This window comes from Ursus arctos, unplaced genomic scaffold (genome assembly GCF_023065955.2).
Source record: "Ursus arctos isolate Adak ecotype North America unplaced genomic scaffold, UrsArc2.0 scaffold_6, whole genome shotgun sequence".
In the NCBI taxonomy this organism is placed as follows: Eukaryota; Metazoa; Chordata; class Mammalia; order Carnivora; family Ursidae; genus Ursus; species Ursus arctos.
The window spans coordinates 85,561,888-85,575,139 of record NW_026623078.1 but is presented as its reverse complement, the minus strand read 5'-3'; the positions used below and the strand labels follow the sequence as shown (position 1 = coordinate 85,575,139).

General features: G+C 58.2%; 1 protein-coding gene across 3 annotated transcripts; it reads right to left on the bottom strand.

Annotated features, from left to right (window-relative positions):
- Nucleotides 1-9,389: 9,389 nt before the first annotated feature.
- Nucleotides 9,390-12,924, bottom strand: LY6E (lymphocyte antigen 6 family member E). 3 transcript variants are annotated; one of them, XM_048212532.2, is made up of 5 exons: nucleotides 12,782-12,924; nucleotides 11,907-12,019; nucleotides 10,812-11,449; nucleotides 10,330-10,449; nucleotides 9,390-10,247 (listed from the first exon to the last, which is right to left on the bottom strand). In XM_048212532.2, the coding sequence occupies exons 3-5, from the start codon at nucleotides 10,861-10,863 to the stop codon at nucleotides 10,027-10,029; spliced, it is 393 nt and encodes a 130-aa protein (XP_048068489.1). In that variant the 5' UTR covers nucleotides 10,864-11,449; nucleotides 11,907-12,019; nucleotides 12,782-12,924; the 3' UTR covers nucleotides 9,390-10,026. The 3 variants fall into 3 exon arrangements, with proteins under 3 accessions (XP_048068489.1, XP_026344579.1, XP_026344578.1); XM_026488794.4 differs by having other exon boundaries at nucleotides 10,812-10,930; nucleotides 12,782-12,918; XM_026488793.4 differs by lacking the exon at nucleotides 11,907-12,019 and having other exon boundaries at nucleotides 10,812-10,930; nucleotides 12,782-12,918.
- Between the last annotated feature and the right edge of the window lie 328 nt (nucleotides 12,925-13,252).

Below are 13,252 nucleotides of genomic sequence, written 5' to 3'. Positions count from 1 at the left end.
TTAGTTGTTCAAATAATCACGTGTCCATGGGGTCTTGTTATTATCCCCATAGACTCACAGGCAAGACTGTCCGTACCTGAATGTGGTAATTTCTCGGAAGTTTCTCAAGTTGTCTAGCTTAAGCAAACAGCAAATATTCAAAGACAGCCAGAACGAGGAGCTAATATCTGCAAAGGTCTGTTACTGAAACCTTATTTTTCTCACTAAAATCACTGTTATTCCCAGAGATGGCCAAATAAGACGAATCCGTTTGTAAAACAAGTTCAGTTTTCACAAACTTGGCCTGGTTATTTACATAAGCTCGGCAGGAATAGTGATCGATCTATAGATCTTTCATAATCTGCTTTGCTGGAACTTTGATAAGGAATCTCCAGGTTGAGCTTTTAGTAGCCTCTCCAGGCCAGAAGCCAAGCCAGTACTCGCCAGCAGACATGCCTGTGATCCCTGTAGATTCCTCTCTACCAGGTCCCCAAAGTAGCCTGAGGTTCCTGCACCTGCCAAGAAGTGACATTCTTTACTCACCTGGGGAGGCTGCTGGAACTCCTTAACAGGTATCAGGCCAACATTTCCAAGGGGCTTTATGGCTCCAGGTTTCATCAAGTCAACCTTAGGTCCTTAAAGCTGTCTGGTCATATCTGAGTCTATGCGTGTCTCTCTCCAATACGACATTCCAGGCCAAGCCTTGGTAAAATGACCACTATTCCCAATGGTGTCCTGTTACAGGAGAACAGATTCTTAGTGAACTTATGCAAAGGACTATGATTGCCAGGGAAGAAAGAATACTCACTGAGACCTTTTGAATTTCAGAGGGTTCAGACAGAGAGAAAAATTAAATGCATGAATTTTTTTTAAAGATTTTATTTATTTGAGAGAGAGAGAGAGTCCAAGCAGTGGGGAGGGGCAGAGAGAGAGAGAGAGAGAGAGAGAAGCAGACTCCCTGCTGAGCAGGGAGCCCGATGCGGGGCTCGATCCCAGGACCCTGGAGTCATGACCTGAGCCCCGAGGGTAGATGCTCGACTGACTGAGCCCCCCAGGCGCCCCTAAATGCATGGATTTGTTCACAAACACATATTTATCATGTCTCGGCAAGTCACAGATGGCTTAGGAGAAAGTTTCCTTAATCTGGGAGAGCAAACCCTGGCGAACGCAGTGCTTCTCGGATGCGTGACCTCACAGCACAACACAGCGTGCCATGCAAACGCGCCTAACTAGTCAGAGACTGTTTACAGTTTTAAATCTCAGGGAAGTTCGGTAAAACCTTAGAAAGTTTTAAAGCACGTGCCTAAATAGGGTTACGGATATTAAAGAGATAAAGACAAACCACGGAAACTGGTTTTTCTGGGCAAAGAAGAGAGGAAACAACTTTGTTTATGTTTTCTTACCAAGAGCAGACCAACAGTCCAAGAAAACTGTCTCTTGAACACAGAGAAAACAGACCTTCAGTCTTATAGCAGCGTACTTTAAAGGCCGTTCATTTCAACCTTAGTCCGTCCTGACCACGCATACAATTCCTTTCCAAAGATTGCCCTTCACAAACCTTCTACCACTTTCCTTCAACACGAATGTACTCCGTTCCTTAGATCTTTCTTACGCGAACCAGTTTCCTCCCTTATTCCCATCAGTTTTAATTACGTTTGGCAGGATTTTAACTCTTGGAAACCTTAGTGTCCAGTGAAGACTAAGTACTAACCAATTGTGAACTGTCGCACCAGAATTCTTTAGACAGCAATTTTATGAATCTATTGCTTAATAGATGCACTTACAAAGCATGCTTTCCAACAGACCCAAATATCCTTAGTTTCTTCGCAATAAGAAGTCGAAAGTGCAAACCCAGGCTCAGAAGCACTTTGTCTTATTTGGGAAAGACCTAGATGTCCAATGAATTCAATCCCAATTTATCATCAAGTAAAACTTCAAAGCTTCAGGTTACCAAAGACTTTGAAAGCTATCTTAACAATTACCCATGAAAACCTTGAGACGGACAAAATTAACGATGATTTTAAGTCATCTTTTTGCGAACAAGTTGCAACAGAGATCAAGAGCTTATCTGACCTTGAGCAGACCTTGGTAGAATAACAGTGAAGGAGAGCCAGAAGAAAGGCAGGCAGGGACAAGGGCCCCTGTCCCAAGTGGAAAACTACCCTTAAAGGGAAAAACACCCCATCCTGGTATTCTAGGCTTTACTCAGTTTACTCAGTGCCTCAGCTTTAAGTCTTCCTACTGGGAGGGCTTTTACAACTTGTATGTGACAGAAAGGAAGGGAATGGCCTTGGGTGTCCTAAGGCAGGCCCAGGGGTGGGGGCGGGGTCAGCTCCACAGCCAGCGGGATGTCTGAACAAAGAGCCTGGTCTGGTGCCCCCCGCCCCCCCCCCCCCCCCCCCCCCCCGCTGGCCTGCATGTCTCAGGGCAGTGGCAGCCACAGCCCTCTTGATCCCCAAGGCTGCGAAACCCCACCCTGGAATTAGCCCTCCCCCCCTCCCCCCAACGCTACCTGACTGTAGACTAGCACGTGGACATAAACCTGATTGGGTGACGGGCGCAGGGAGGGTAATCAACGACACGGCCCACTTAAAAGTCCATGAGTTCATCCCCATTGTCAGGTTCTACCTGGGCCGTGGGCGGGGTTAGCCCAGAGGGCGCTCTTTGCTCCTTGAGGTTGAGGGGGCAGGAGGAGCCCTGGTGCCAGAGGCTGCGAGAAGCCAGTTAGGCGGGCTGCACCCACGTGGTGCAGAAAAAGGAGGAGGGGCAGGGGTGCAGAAGAGGCCAGGTGCCACCGGAAGGCCGAGAAAGGTTTCTTGGTTCTAAACCTCCTTGGCTCAGACAGACGAACAGACACCACGTTTTTCTGTTTTCCCCTCGAAGTGGACACAGGAGTCCATGTCGGGCTGGAGAAGACAGGAAACTTCCCCGAACAGAGTTTCAGCGGCTGCTTGGGAATACTCCTCGAAGTCCCCGTCCCCAGGTTGACTCCCGCGGCTGGCTCTAATTATAGCCATTAAGCCTGGGAGATGAGGGCGAAGCCCCCGCGTCCGTTAGGAGGCAGAGCAGTGCGAGAGTCAGCGTCGCCTTCGCCAGGGATGACCTGCGTCTCCTCCAGCAGCCCGGGTCCTGTCGGGAGGAGGCCTATTTAGATAATTACCATCCTACGTGTCAGGAGGGAGTTGACTGGCCTGGTTACTGACCAAACACGTTCTGCAAGAGGCCCCTTAGGTCAGGGTCCTGACTCAGAGCCCGGAAGGCCTGGACCTAGAGTATCTCCATCCCCGTGCCCTGTTTCCTGCAGAGGAGACCTAACCGATAGAGCCACGGAGGCCGTGCAGTGTTAAAGGAACTCAGTCCTTTCCTACACTTTGCAATCCAAATTGTTTCCAGTGGGTTAAAGGCACCCCAAGGGAGACTCCTTGGGAACTGAAGAAGAGAGAGGTCCATTACCAAGAAAATCCCCTCCCCCACCGACTCCCGGGTGGCGTCCCAGGCAGGATACGTCGGAGGTTCCAGGCGTCAAAGCATCTTGAGGAGTCTCTCGAACGAAATTGCTATGATCACTGTCCTGCCATTAAAGGCCCCTGGAGGAGGGATGTTAGCGTCCCCCCCTTCCCCACCACATTCTAGACTGCAATTGGGTGCTGGCGAACAGACCAAGATACGGTGCCTTGAAGGCCGAGCCGTGTCATGCCTTGCCATGAAGAACTGCTTTCAATCCATGGAAAACACTAGAAAAGTTTTACAAGGGGAAACTACCCAATTTTGTAGATTGAGTAGTTAGAGGACCTTGATGGAAAACAGTGACGATAGAAATCCATCACGATCTGGGTGACACTCCAGCACATGTGGTCTTTACAGCCCACCCCCGAGGAGACCACCCCTGCTGGGTTCTAGTTCTATCAGGTACCGGTTTCTGCCGGCTCCCAGTGGAGGTCCCTTGGCCAGAGGCGGCGAGAGCAAGGACGGGTAGGATCACATTAGACTGATGAGGAGGGAACCTCACAGGGGAGTCTTAAGATCACAGCCAGGCTAGTCACCGGGGTGGCTGTCTGTGCCCAAGACAGACAACTTTGTATAAGAACAGGAATAAAGAGAGGGCACCATTCGGGCCAGGGTACTAACTTCCAGTGAAAAGGCAGGCTTTCTCCTCCCCTCCTGGTACAGTGGCCACGGGCTGGAGGATTGTGGCCCTGAGCAATTGGCATGAAAGGTTTTCAATAAGACCCCACTCTTTGGGATTCCTGGGTGGCTCAGTCGGTTAAGCATCTGCTTTTGGCTCAGGTCATGATCCCAGCGTCCGGGATCAAGCTCCGCATTAGGCTCCCACTGGGAGCCAGCTTCTCCCTCTTCCTCTGCTCCTGCCCCTGCTTCCGCTTGCTTTCTTTTTCTTTCTTTCTTTCTTTCTTTCTTTCTTTCTTTCTTTCTTTCTTTCTTTCTTTCTTTCTTCCTTCCTTCCTTCCTTCCTTCCTTCCTTCCTTCCTTCCTTCTTTTAAATTTTACTTATTTATTTGACAGAGAGAGACAGCGAGAGAGGGAACACAAGCAAGGGGAGTGAGAGAAGAAGAAGCAGGCTCCCAGCGGAAGAGCCTGATGTGGGGCTCGATCCCAGGACTCCGGGATCACGACCTGAGCCGAAGGCAGACGCTTTATGGCTGGGCCACCCAGGCTCCTCATGCTTCTTCTTTCTCTTGGGCTCTCTCCCACTGTCTGTCAAATAAATAAATAAATAATTTAAAAAAGAGAAGATTTATTAAAGAAAAAAAAAAAAAGACCATACTCCTTTCAAAGTGAAATGAGAGTAAAGGAAGAGAAAAAAAAGCATTCGTCAAGTCTGCACCAAGGCTTAGCGTTCAGATGGAAAGACCGAGGCCCCACATTGCACGTCAAACAATGTGGTAAATATTGGGGTTCAGGAGTGAACAGTCAAGAAAGAATTCTGGAGACATCTTTGGTGCAAAAAGGTGGTTTTATTAAAGCACGGGGGCAGGACCCGTGGACAGAAAGAGAAGCAGAAGCACGGGGGTCAGGAGGAGTGGCCCATTATATACTCTTAAGTTGGGAGGGGGTTAGGGACAGCACAAGCCTCCCAGGTATTCTGCAAGCAGGGTTTCCAGGATCCGGAGGGGGCAGCTATTGTCAGGAGAAGGTCGTGTATTACTGTTTCATAAAAACTCGGTCATGAGACCCCTCAGATGTATATCGGTGGGTCCCATGCGTGGGGGTGATTGCCAACATGTACCTCGGGGGGCAGAGATGAAGGAAGTTTTCGAAGGAATTTTTATATGTTAAAGTAGACTTAAGGGTCCTGGGGGTCTGGCTAAGATTGCCTCTTGCCCTTTACGAAGTGTCAACATCGAGAGAGCTGAGCTCCTGGAGGAAGGTCACTCTGCCTATTTCAAGGACCTGTCGGTGGGCTGTAGGAAGTAAGGACATTTAATTTTTCTTCTGCATTTCTGTCCCTCATCAGCTGAGGCCCTGGGTCAGCTACTTTTGGTCTGGCCCATGGAATCCAGGCGTGCTGGGGAAGGCTGCGTGTCATTCTCTTGCAGGGTCCAGCTCTGCTCTACTCCCCGGAGAACTCTTGGAGGAGGAGGTCAGTTTATCCTCTGCTGGGGGAGGGAATGAAAGGGGTCCCTCCCTGACTGTGAGAGTCAGGCAAAGGCAGGCTCAGCCAAATTCCCAGCAGAGAACAGATGTGGCACATCCAAACCAGAACAGGAGAGCGTGGCCTACCTCGCTCTCTGGAGAGGGGGGGCAGGACTTAGGGAAGCCCCGCAGCGCCCCCTCCAGGCCCAGCGGCAGGGACACCTGCTATGTACTGCCCAGGCTGGGAAGGCGGCCAGAGGGGCACTTGCCGCAGCTGCTTGCCAGTGACAGGACTGTCCCAGGAGACCCTGCAGGAGGGAGCCCGTGGGATCAATACCCCACTCTGATCTTCTCCTCTTACTCTCTGCTGGGCTCCCAGTGGCCCTCCCCCAGCCTTAGAACCCCTGGTGGGCGTGGGGGCTGAGCAGGTGGTGTCTGCTGCCAGCCACATCCCGCCCGCCCCCCCCCAAGCTTGCCCCACCCCGCAGCTCCTCCTCCCTCTGTGCCTTTCTCTGTCCCCCTGAATCCATTTCTTATGCCTTTTCCTTAGAGGCTCCCATCTACCCACTTCACCTCAAGATGAGCACAGCTAAGGGGACTCCAGAAAAAACTCACAAGGTGACAGGCTGGGGCCCCAAGTGAGGAGAAAGGGTATTTGCGAAAGACCCACCATGGGGACACGAGGCAGGCTCTTTCCACGTGAGGCATTCCCACAGGCTGGGGCACAGCAGAGCAACAGCCTCAAGGCTGGCCTGCTGACGTGGCCCCTCAGAGTGACCGTCCTGGGCCGGTTGGGGGGGTGACTGGCGGGGTCTCTGCAGGCCTGAGCCCTGGCCAGAGCCACCTTGTTCTCCCTTGGTCTTTTGTGTCCCCATCACCAGCTCTGTTCTTCTCCCCACTCATCAGAGCTCCATTCCACCGGAACCCGTGGCAGAGCAGGCTGGGGGACCTTAGAAATCATGGGAGAGCAGGAGCAGGACAATGTGGGGAGACGAGGCGCAGGGCCCTGCCTCGCCTGGTCTGGAGCCGGCCAGGGCCACCACTGCAGGAGCACAGCGAGGAGACCAGAGCTCGGCAGGGTTCCTCCACCTCCCAGGCCTGCAGGTGCAGGCAGCAGGCCCAGCAGCCTGGGAGGGGCAGGCGAGGGGGCAGGGGCTGGACACACCCATTCCCTCCCCAGAGAGAGGGGGGGATGCGGAGATGGGGGGGCATCACCCGGGCACCTGGCGCTGAGACCAGGGAGTGTGGGGTCCTGACCACAGTGTGCCTGGCCCCTCACTGCAGCCAGCAGGGCTCCTTCCGCCAGCCCCGCCCCTCCCCACCCTACCTGCCTTCCCCCAGCCTGCAGGAAATGGAAACTTAGAGCTCTGGGCTCCTCCTCCCACCCCTCCGCCCCTTCTCACCCAGCCCCACCCCGCCTCCCCCTGCTCTGGCAGGCTGCCTCCCCCCTCCCCAGGAAGGGGCAGCAGGAAGCAGGGTGGCCAGCAGCCTCCGAGCCCAGCCCCGCAAGAACTTGGCCCTCCCACCCAGAGCAGGAGTGCTGGGCCTGAGGGTCACCGACCCAGCCTCAGGGGGCCTTCTGAAAACAGGATAAGCATTACCATCTCTAGGATAAGCATTACAGTCTCTGAGCGTAAGTGTAGGAGGGGTTAAGAACAGAGGAATACCACCGGGGAAGCAGTAGGTGCCAGGGATGGAGGCCGAGGTGCCTATTAGCAGGAGAGGGGCATAGGGTCCACAGGGGTCCTGCCACTGCCCCAAGCATCAAATCCAAGTTCCTGACCAGGGCTCTCAAGTTTCAGGTCCACTTGTGTGGCTTCCTCTGCCCACCCAGCCACGGCCCGACAGTCTCACCTCGCCGGTCTGAGCCACGCTAGCAAGGTCACCTGATCTATGTTGAGTGAACAACATAGTGAACGCATTCTGCCTGGGGACTCAGAGCCCCGCGGGGAATCCTCGTCTGTGACGACAGCTGCCTGTCTCTGGGGGACATTCTGATTTCTAGCTCCTTGAATTCTTTTTCTTTTTTAAAAATTTTTTTTTATTTTTTAAGCGATCTCTATACCCAACATGGGGCTCGAACTCCCAGCTCTGAGATCGAGAGTCACACGCTCCACTGACGGAGCCAGCCAAGTGCCCCTTCTTTTGTTTTTAATGTTGGTCTGACCCTTTCAGGCGAATCACATGCTCACTGAATCTCAATCTGGCTGCTCTGATGTGCTTCCGGATCCTTCCACAAGGCGCTGGTTGGGCCTGGGTCTCCTTCCTCTTGTCTCCCTACTGGGGCAGATCCCTCCTGCCCCGCTTATTTGGGGGCTGTCCCTTCCTTGGGCACAATCCCTGCATTGTCACCTGGCTATGTGTGTTGGCTGGCTGTCCCCCTTTGGTGGCCGTGACGATGAGAACCTTACATTTCTGTGGTTCCGTGGCCATCCCTGATCTTAAGGTTTCCCTGGAGACGGGCCAGGATCCTGAGCCCCACACTGACAGCTGTCCCACCCTGCTGGACCGTGTTCTGTGGTCTGGCCGGCCCAGGACAACCTGGGTGATCGGGCATGTGTGAGGCAGGGAGGCGGGAGGGGCTGCATTTTGCAAAGGCTCCGTCCTGTTTCTCTGCTTGGTCACAGTGATTCATGCCCTGTAATTCCCCTTGCCTTTGCGTAAACCGAAGCTTGTTTTCCGCTCCAAGGGGGAGGCAAGACAATTCATCATTCTGAGTTCCTCCTAGGCCCCAAACACTTGGTAACACCTCAAAGAATGGGATCCCAAACACGTTCCAGGAGCTTCCAACAAACCTGGGACGACGCCGGCATCAACACTCCCAGCCACAGTGAATCACAGACTAACACCCGTTGTTCACCTGACGCTCGCCTTCGATGGGACTCTGCCCTGGATTCCTGAAGGAGCAGTAGCCCGGACCCCTTTCCAATAGGAACCCCTAGCCCCAAGTGCCGGGGAGTCTCCCAGACGCCCCATCTGCTATACTCTCCCTTGCGCTCGTCAGTAAACTCCGCTCTCATTCCCTCCTGGCTCCCGTCTAACTTCTAGCCAGCACGAAGCCACCGACCGTCTCAGCTGGTCTTTCGGGCCCCCTCTGCATCCTCAGACCTGGCCTGCTGGCATCGAGTGGACGCTGATCTGTCCCACCTTCCGGGAGCGCCCTGAGGAGGGCCGCCTCGGCAGAGTGCCGGACTCCACGCCCTCCTTCCCGGCTCCGTATTTTCTCGCCGCCCCCCAGCCCAGATCAAAGCAGCCCTGGGCTGCGAACAGGGCCTTCCCCAGCAGCAGCGGACCCTGCTGATGGCTTCCCTGGTCACCACTGACACAATGTGGCTTGCAGAGTGGAAGCGGGCGCAGGTGTCTCGCTCACCAGGCCCCTGCCAGCCCAGCCAGGTTTTCCTGCGCCCTCCTGGACCCGAGGGGCCCCCGGCAGCCCACCCTCAAGTCCCAGGGACTGGGCGGGGGTGTCCGTGTGCACCCTCCTGCAGGCTCCCCGCCTTCTCCCCTGTCCGAACCCATCCAGCCCTCTGCAGGGCGCTGCCTTCCTCCACAGCAGACTGCCCCTCACCCTGTCCTGCCCTGCCCGAGGAGGACATTCCCACGTGGCCTGGCCTGGCCCGGGAAGAAGTGGAGGACAGGGGTGGAGGTTCCCTTCTAGGCCTCGAGGGCAGCGAGCTGTGGACTCGGGGGCACCCCTCTCCCCGCCGTGGGCCTCAAGGTGGGGCTGTACCACAGGAGGTCCCCCCATGTTAGGCCCCTGCTGGGAGAGGGACACCCAGACACGCCGCCATGGGCAGCCACACCCAGAGCACGAAGGGTCGAGAACATGTGTTTATTTGAGGCACCAAAGCAGCAGGCAGACTCCAACGTGGGGGTGGAGAGAGGGGGTGGGGGCTGATTCCTGGGTCCAGCGGCCTAAACCCAGACGCACCGGAACTCCGTCTTCCAAAAGGCCCCCTTACAGTGCGTGAACGTGGGACGCAGACAAGCCAGAGAGAAACAGCTTTGTGGCTGGGGCTCGGGGTGCTCAGCCGCTGCTAACGTCGGGCTCCTGACCCCCCCCCCACCCGGCCACACAGCTGTGCTTCTGCCCCCCCGTGAAACAGCACGCTGGTCCTCCTCGGACGCCATGGCACAAAGCACATCTCCCACCCCACCTGGGGACAGACGGAGCAGGGCCGCGGGCGCACGTGCCCCTCCCAGTGTGTCCCCAGGACTCAGATCCGAGTCCGGGACCCTCAGCCTCCGGCCCTCAGCCCTCAGCCCTTCCCAGGTTCCCTGAGGAAGGTTACATTACCGCCTGAGAAGGGAGGGCAGCTGGCGCCTCTTAGGGGGGTGGGGGTGCAGGGGGCAGGCCTGACCGTGGGCTCGAGCAGGGTGAGGGGTCAGAGGAAGAGGCTTCCACGTCGTGTCGGGGTCTGGGAGGGGCCGGGCCTTCCTTCCTGAGCTGGGGGGTCAGGGCCCGAGCCGCGGCAGGGCCGACAGCAGGCTGAGCAGGAGCCCGAGGCCCAGCAGGGCGGCGCTGGCGCGCAGCCCCCGGCCGGCAGTGCTGACGTTGCACAGGAAGCTCTGGCAGCAGTACGTGCCGATGGACGCCACGCCGAGGTTCACGCTGGGGCTGGGGCAGATCGGGGAGCAGCCCTTGTTCAGGGTATGGCCGAAGTCCACCAGTTTCCCTGCACGGGAAAACAAGGCCGTGAGGGCAGGGGCAGGGGGCAGAGGCCCGGGCAGGGGGCAGAGGCGGCCGCCGGCGCTCACCGATGCCGGCGGAGGCGGATACGGTCACGCAGTAGTTGTCGGAGTCCGAGCAGACAGTCGGCTTCAGGCAGTAGAAGTTGCTGTTCTGATTCGTGCACGAGAAGCACACCAGGGAGTGGGCTGCAGGAGAAGGGGACACGCCGCAGGGGACGTCTGTCTCGGGCCCTGGGACGCCTTCCAGCCATGTCCCCTTGCAGTCCCGAGCCAACACCCAACCACTTCCCAGTCACCGAGCGGTTATCACACTCCAGACCCTGGCCCTGGAGGGGGAGCTCCAGGGACGTCCAAATGCACAGTGGTGAGCGTGTCCGGAGCAGAACCGAGGCCCTGGTTTGCTGCGGACAGGACCGTTCGGCCGTCCAGAGCAGGTCAGGTGGGAACAGGTCTGAAGGCCCCTGGGCACCGCTTGGGAGAGAAGGCAGCAGGAGGGACCGGGAGAGAACACAGCTCGCCCGAAGGCCAGGGCCCCAGGGGCACCTCACCTTGCTCCACACCCAACAGGGCTGCCAGCAGCACCGGCAGGAAGACCTTCATTCTGGAGGAGACGGGTGTCCTGTCTGGGGTCTCACAAAGCCAAAGACACTGGTCGGTCCTATTGGTCCTGTTTAGAGAACAACGCGGTGGGGGACCAGGCTGCCCACTGGGAGGAGGGGCCAGAGCCACGCTGCTCCCATTTGCTAGATGGTGGGGGGGGGGGCGGCTGCCCTCTGGCAGCAACACAGCCAGCACACAGAGGGTCTTCCTGCTCCATTCCCGACCTAGCCCTCGCTAGGTGCACACTCCTTCTTGCGGAGACCCCTCCCCCAGCCTGTGGTGCTTGCTGCTGGGGGCCACGCGAGGGAGCTCATGAAAGATCTCAGGATCGCACAGAAAGGAAAGCCCCTGCTGGTGGTCCTGGGGGTGGGGGGACGGTGCCCAGGAATATTAGCTGGCCTGCATCCAGAACTTTCCATGAGCCAGCTCCATTCCTGACATGAGGACTCGGGGTCTGGGCTGGGTTCTGAGCACCCAGCCCAGCAGCTTCTGTGCTGTGGAGACGAGGGGGTATTTCCCATTCTGTATGTTATTCAATGCTGACGACAACGAGCCTATAAATATCTGCTATTCCCCCATTTCGTGCCTGAAAAAGAGGTTCAGCGAGTCTCAGCAGTAGGTGTGAATCTACGGGGGCTGCCTCGTGCCCTACACTAGGACCCTCTCCTGGGCAGAGACAGTGGCAGTGGGTGGAGAAAGCACACCGAGGGGAGCAGCGGGGGTTCTGGTCTGTTCTGCAGGAGGCATGGTGTGGGAGGAGCAGTCTGGTGCCTTCAGGGGGGACAGCCATGGTGGGGGAAGGGCATTCTGGGCCTGGGGAGCCAGGGCCCAGGCACTGGGAAGAGGAATGCCAGGGAGAGAACAGGCTTCCCCTGCCCAGTTCTGGGCCTGGGCTAAGATCTTGGGGTGGGGGGTGGGAGGGCAGCAGCTGCAGGTGCCCAAGGACAGTGCCGAGCCCAGCTCTGGACCCACATAGTTTAGGGAGAAAGGAGCCTCAGTTTCCTCTTCCATAAAGTGAGATCTGGGCCTGGAGAAGCTCTGACCTGTTCTCAAGGAAGCTCTGGAATGCACAGCCACCAGTCACAGCCGGCGTCCCCACGGTCCCCTGCTAGGCACCCAACCAAACAGGACCCACTAGGCTGGGTCGAGGCACTGGCTAGAGTGGATGGACATATGCAGGGTCAGCAAAGGGAGCCCTGAGGGGAAAAGTGGTCCTGGGGACAGTGCCATCTGGGACCCAGACTGCGCACTCCTCCCCCAGGCTCAGGGGTCTGAGTCCCGACAAAGCCAGGCATCCAGTGACTGGGGGCCCCTAGAGAGGTAGGAGCTAGTCCTTGCGCCGGAAGATGGGAAGGAGCCAGGTGGCTCAGCAGGGTGGAGGGAGTGGGGGGCGTTGGGGGTGCAGGCTCCTAGGCATCTCATACGCTTGCATAATCTTTGGCAAACAAGGAGCTTTCTCCCCCTTCCCCGGGTAGGCTCCAGTCCCCAGGGTGGTCCAGCAGGGAGGGCACTTAATTCTTCCCATCCTGCCGGCCCCCCGAGACCCCAGCTCTCTTCTCAAGTCAGGAAGGCTGCCCCTCGCCAGTCCCCACGGGAGAGGTGAAGGGGAGCCTAGAGTCGGGAATGGGCCCCATGCCTGCGCGGTTCTGGATCACCCAGCCAGGGAGGGCGCCTGGCGTTCGTCTGCGCCCGCTCCAGCCCCGATCTTGGGAAACACTCGGAAGGGCTGGGAGGGCTGGGGGATGGGAGTGGAGGCTCAGCACCCAGGCGCCGGGCCCTCCCGTAAGCCCCGACTCCCAGACTCCTCCAGACCCTCCCTCGTGTCCTCCGGCACTCTGCTCCCCCCCACCCCCGCCATGCCCGGCGCCAAGGGGGTCGTCCCCGCTCCCCCTCCCCGGTCCGGGCCCCGCCGACTCACGCGGGGCAGACGCAGGTCCACGGCCTCTCCGAGCTACGCAAGCCTGGCGCCCAAGCGCACCACAGCCCCGGACTCCCGGCAGCCGCGGCGCGCGGGGGACGGCAGGCGGAGTCGGCGCTCCCGCGGGCGGGGGGAGCAGGGGCGAGCTGGGGCGCAGGGGCGGCCTCGGGGCGCAGGGGCGGGCAGGGCGGAGTCGGCGTCCCCGCGGGCGGGGGGAGCTGGGGAGGGGGTGCAGGGGCGGGCGGGGCGGAGTCGGCGTTCCTGGGGGCGGGGGGAGCAGGGGCGAGCTGGGGGCCCAGGGGCGGGAGGCGCAGAGTTGGGGCTCCCGCAGACGCGGGGCGCAGGGGCGGAGTCGGGGCTCCCGCGGGCTGGCGCGGGGGGCGGGGTCGGCGTACCTGGGGGCGGGGACAGAGGCCGAGTTCCCAGACCCGGGCGGGGCTGGTAGGCCCCCACGCCGGGCCCGGAGCCCAG

Bases quoted from the DNA above. Each gene is read 5' to 3' on its own strand.
- LY6E (XM_048212532.2), bottom strand. From the start codon at position 10,863: ATGAAGGTCTTCCTGCCGGTGCTGCTGGCAGCCCTGTTGGGTGTGGAG. The intron at 10,450-10,811 runs GTGAGGTGCCCC...CTTCTCCTGCAG, and splicing joins CCTGTTGGGTGTGGAGCAAG to CCCACTCCCTGGTGTGCTTC. The intron at 10,248-10,329 runs GTGAGCGCCGGC...TTTCCCGTGCAG, and splicing joins ATCCGCCTCCGCCGGCATCG to GGAAACTGGTGGACTTCGGC.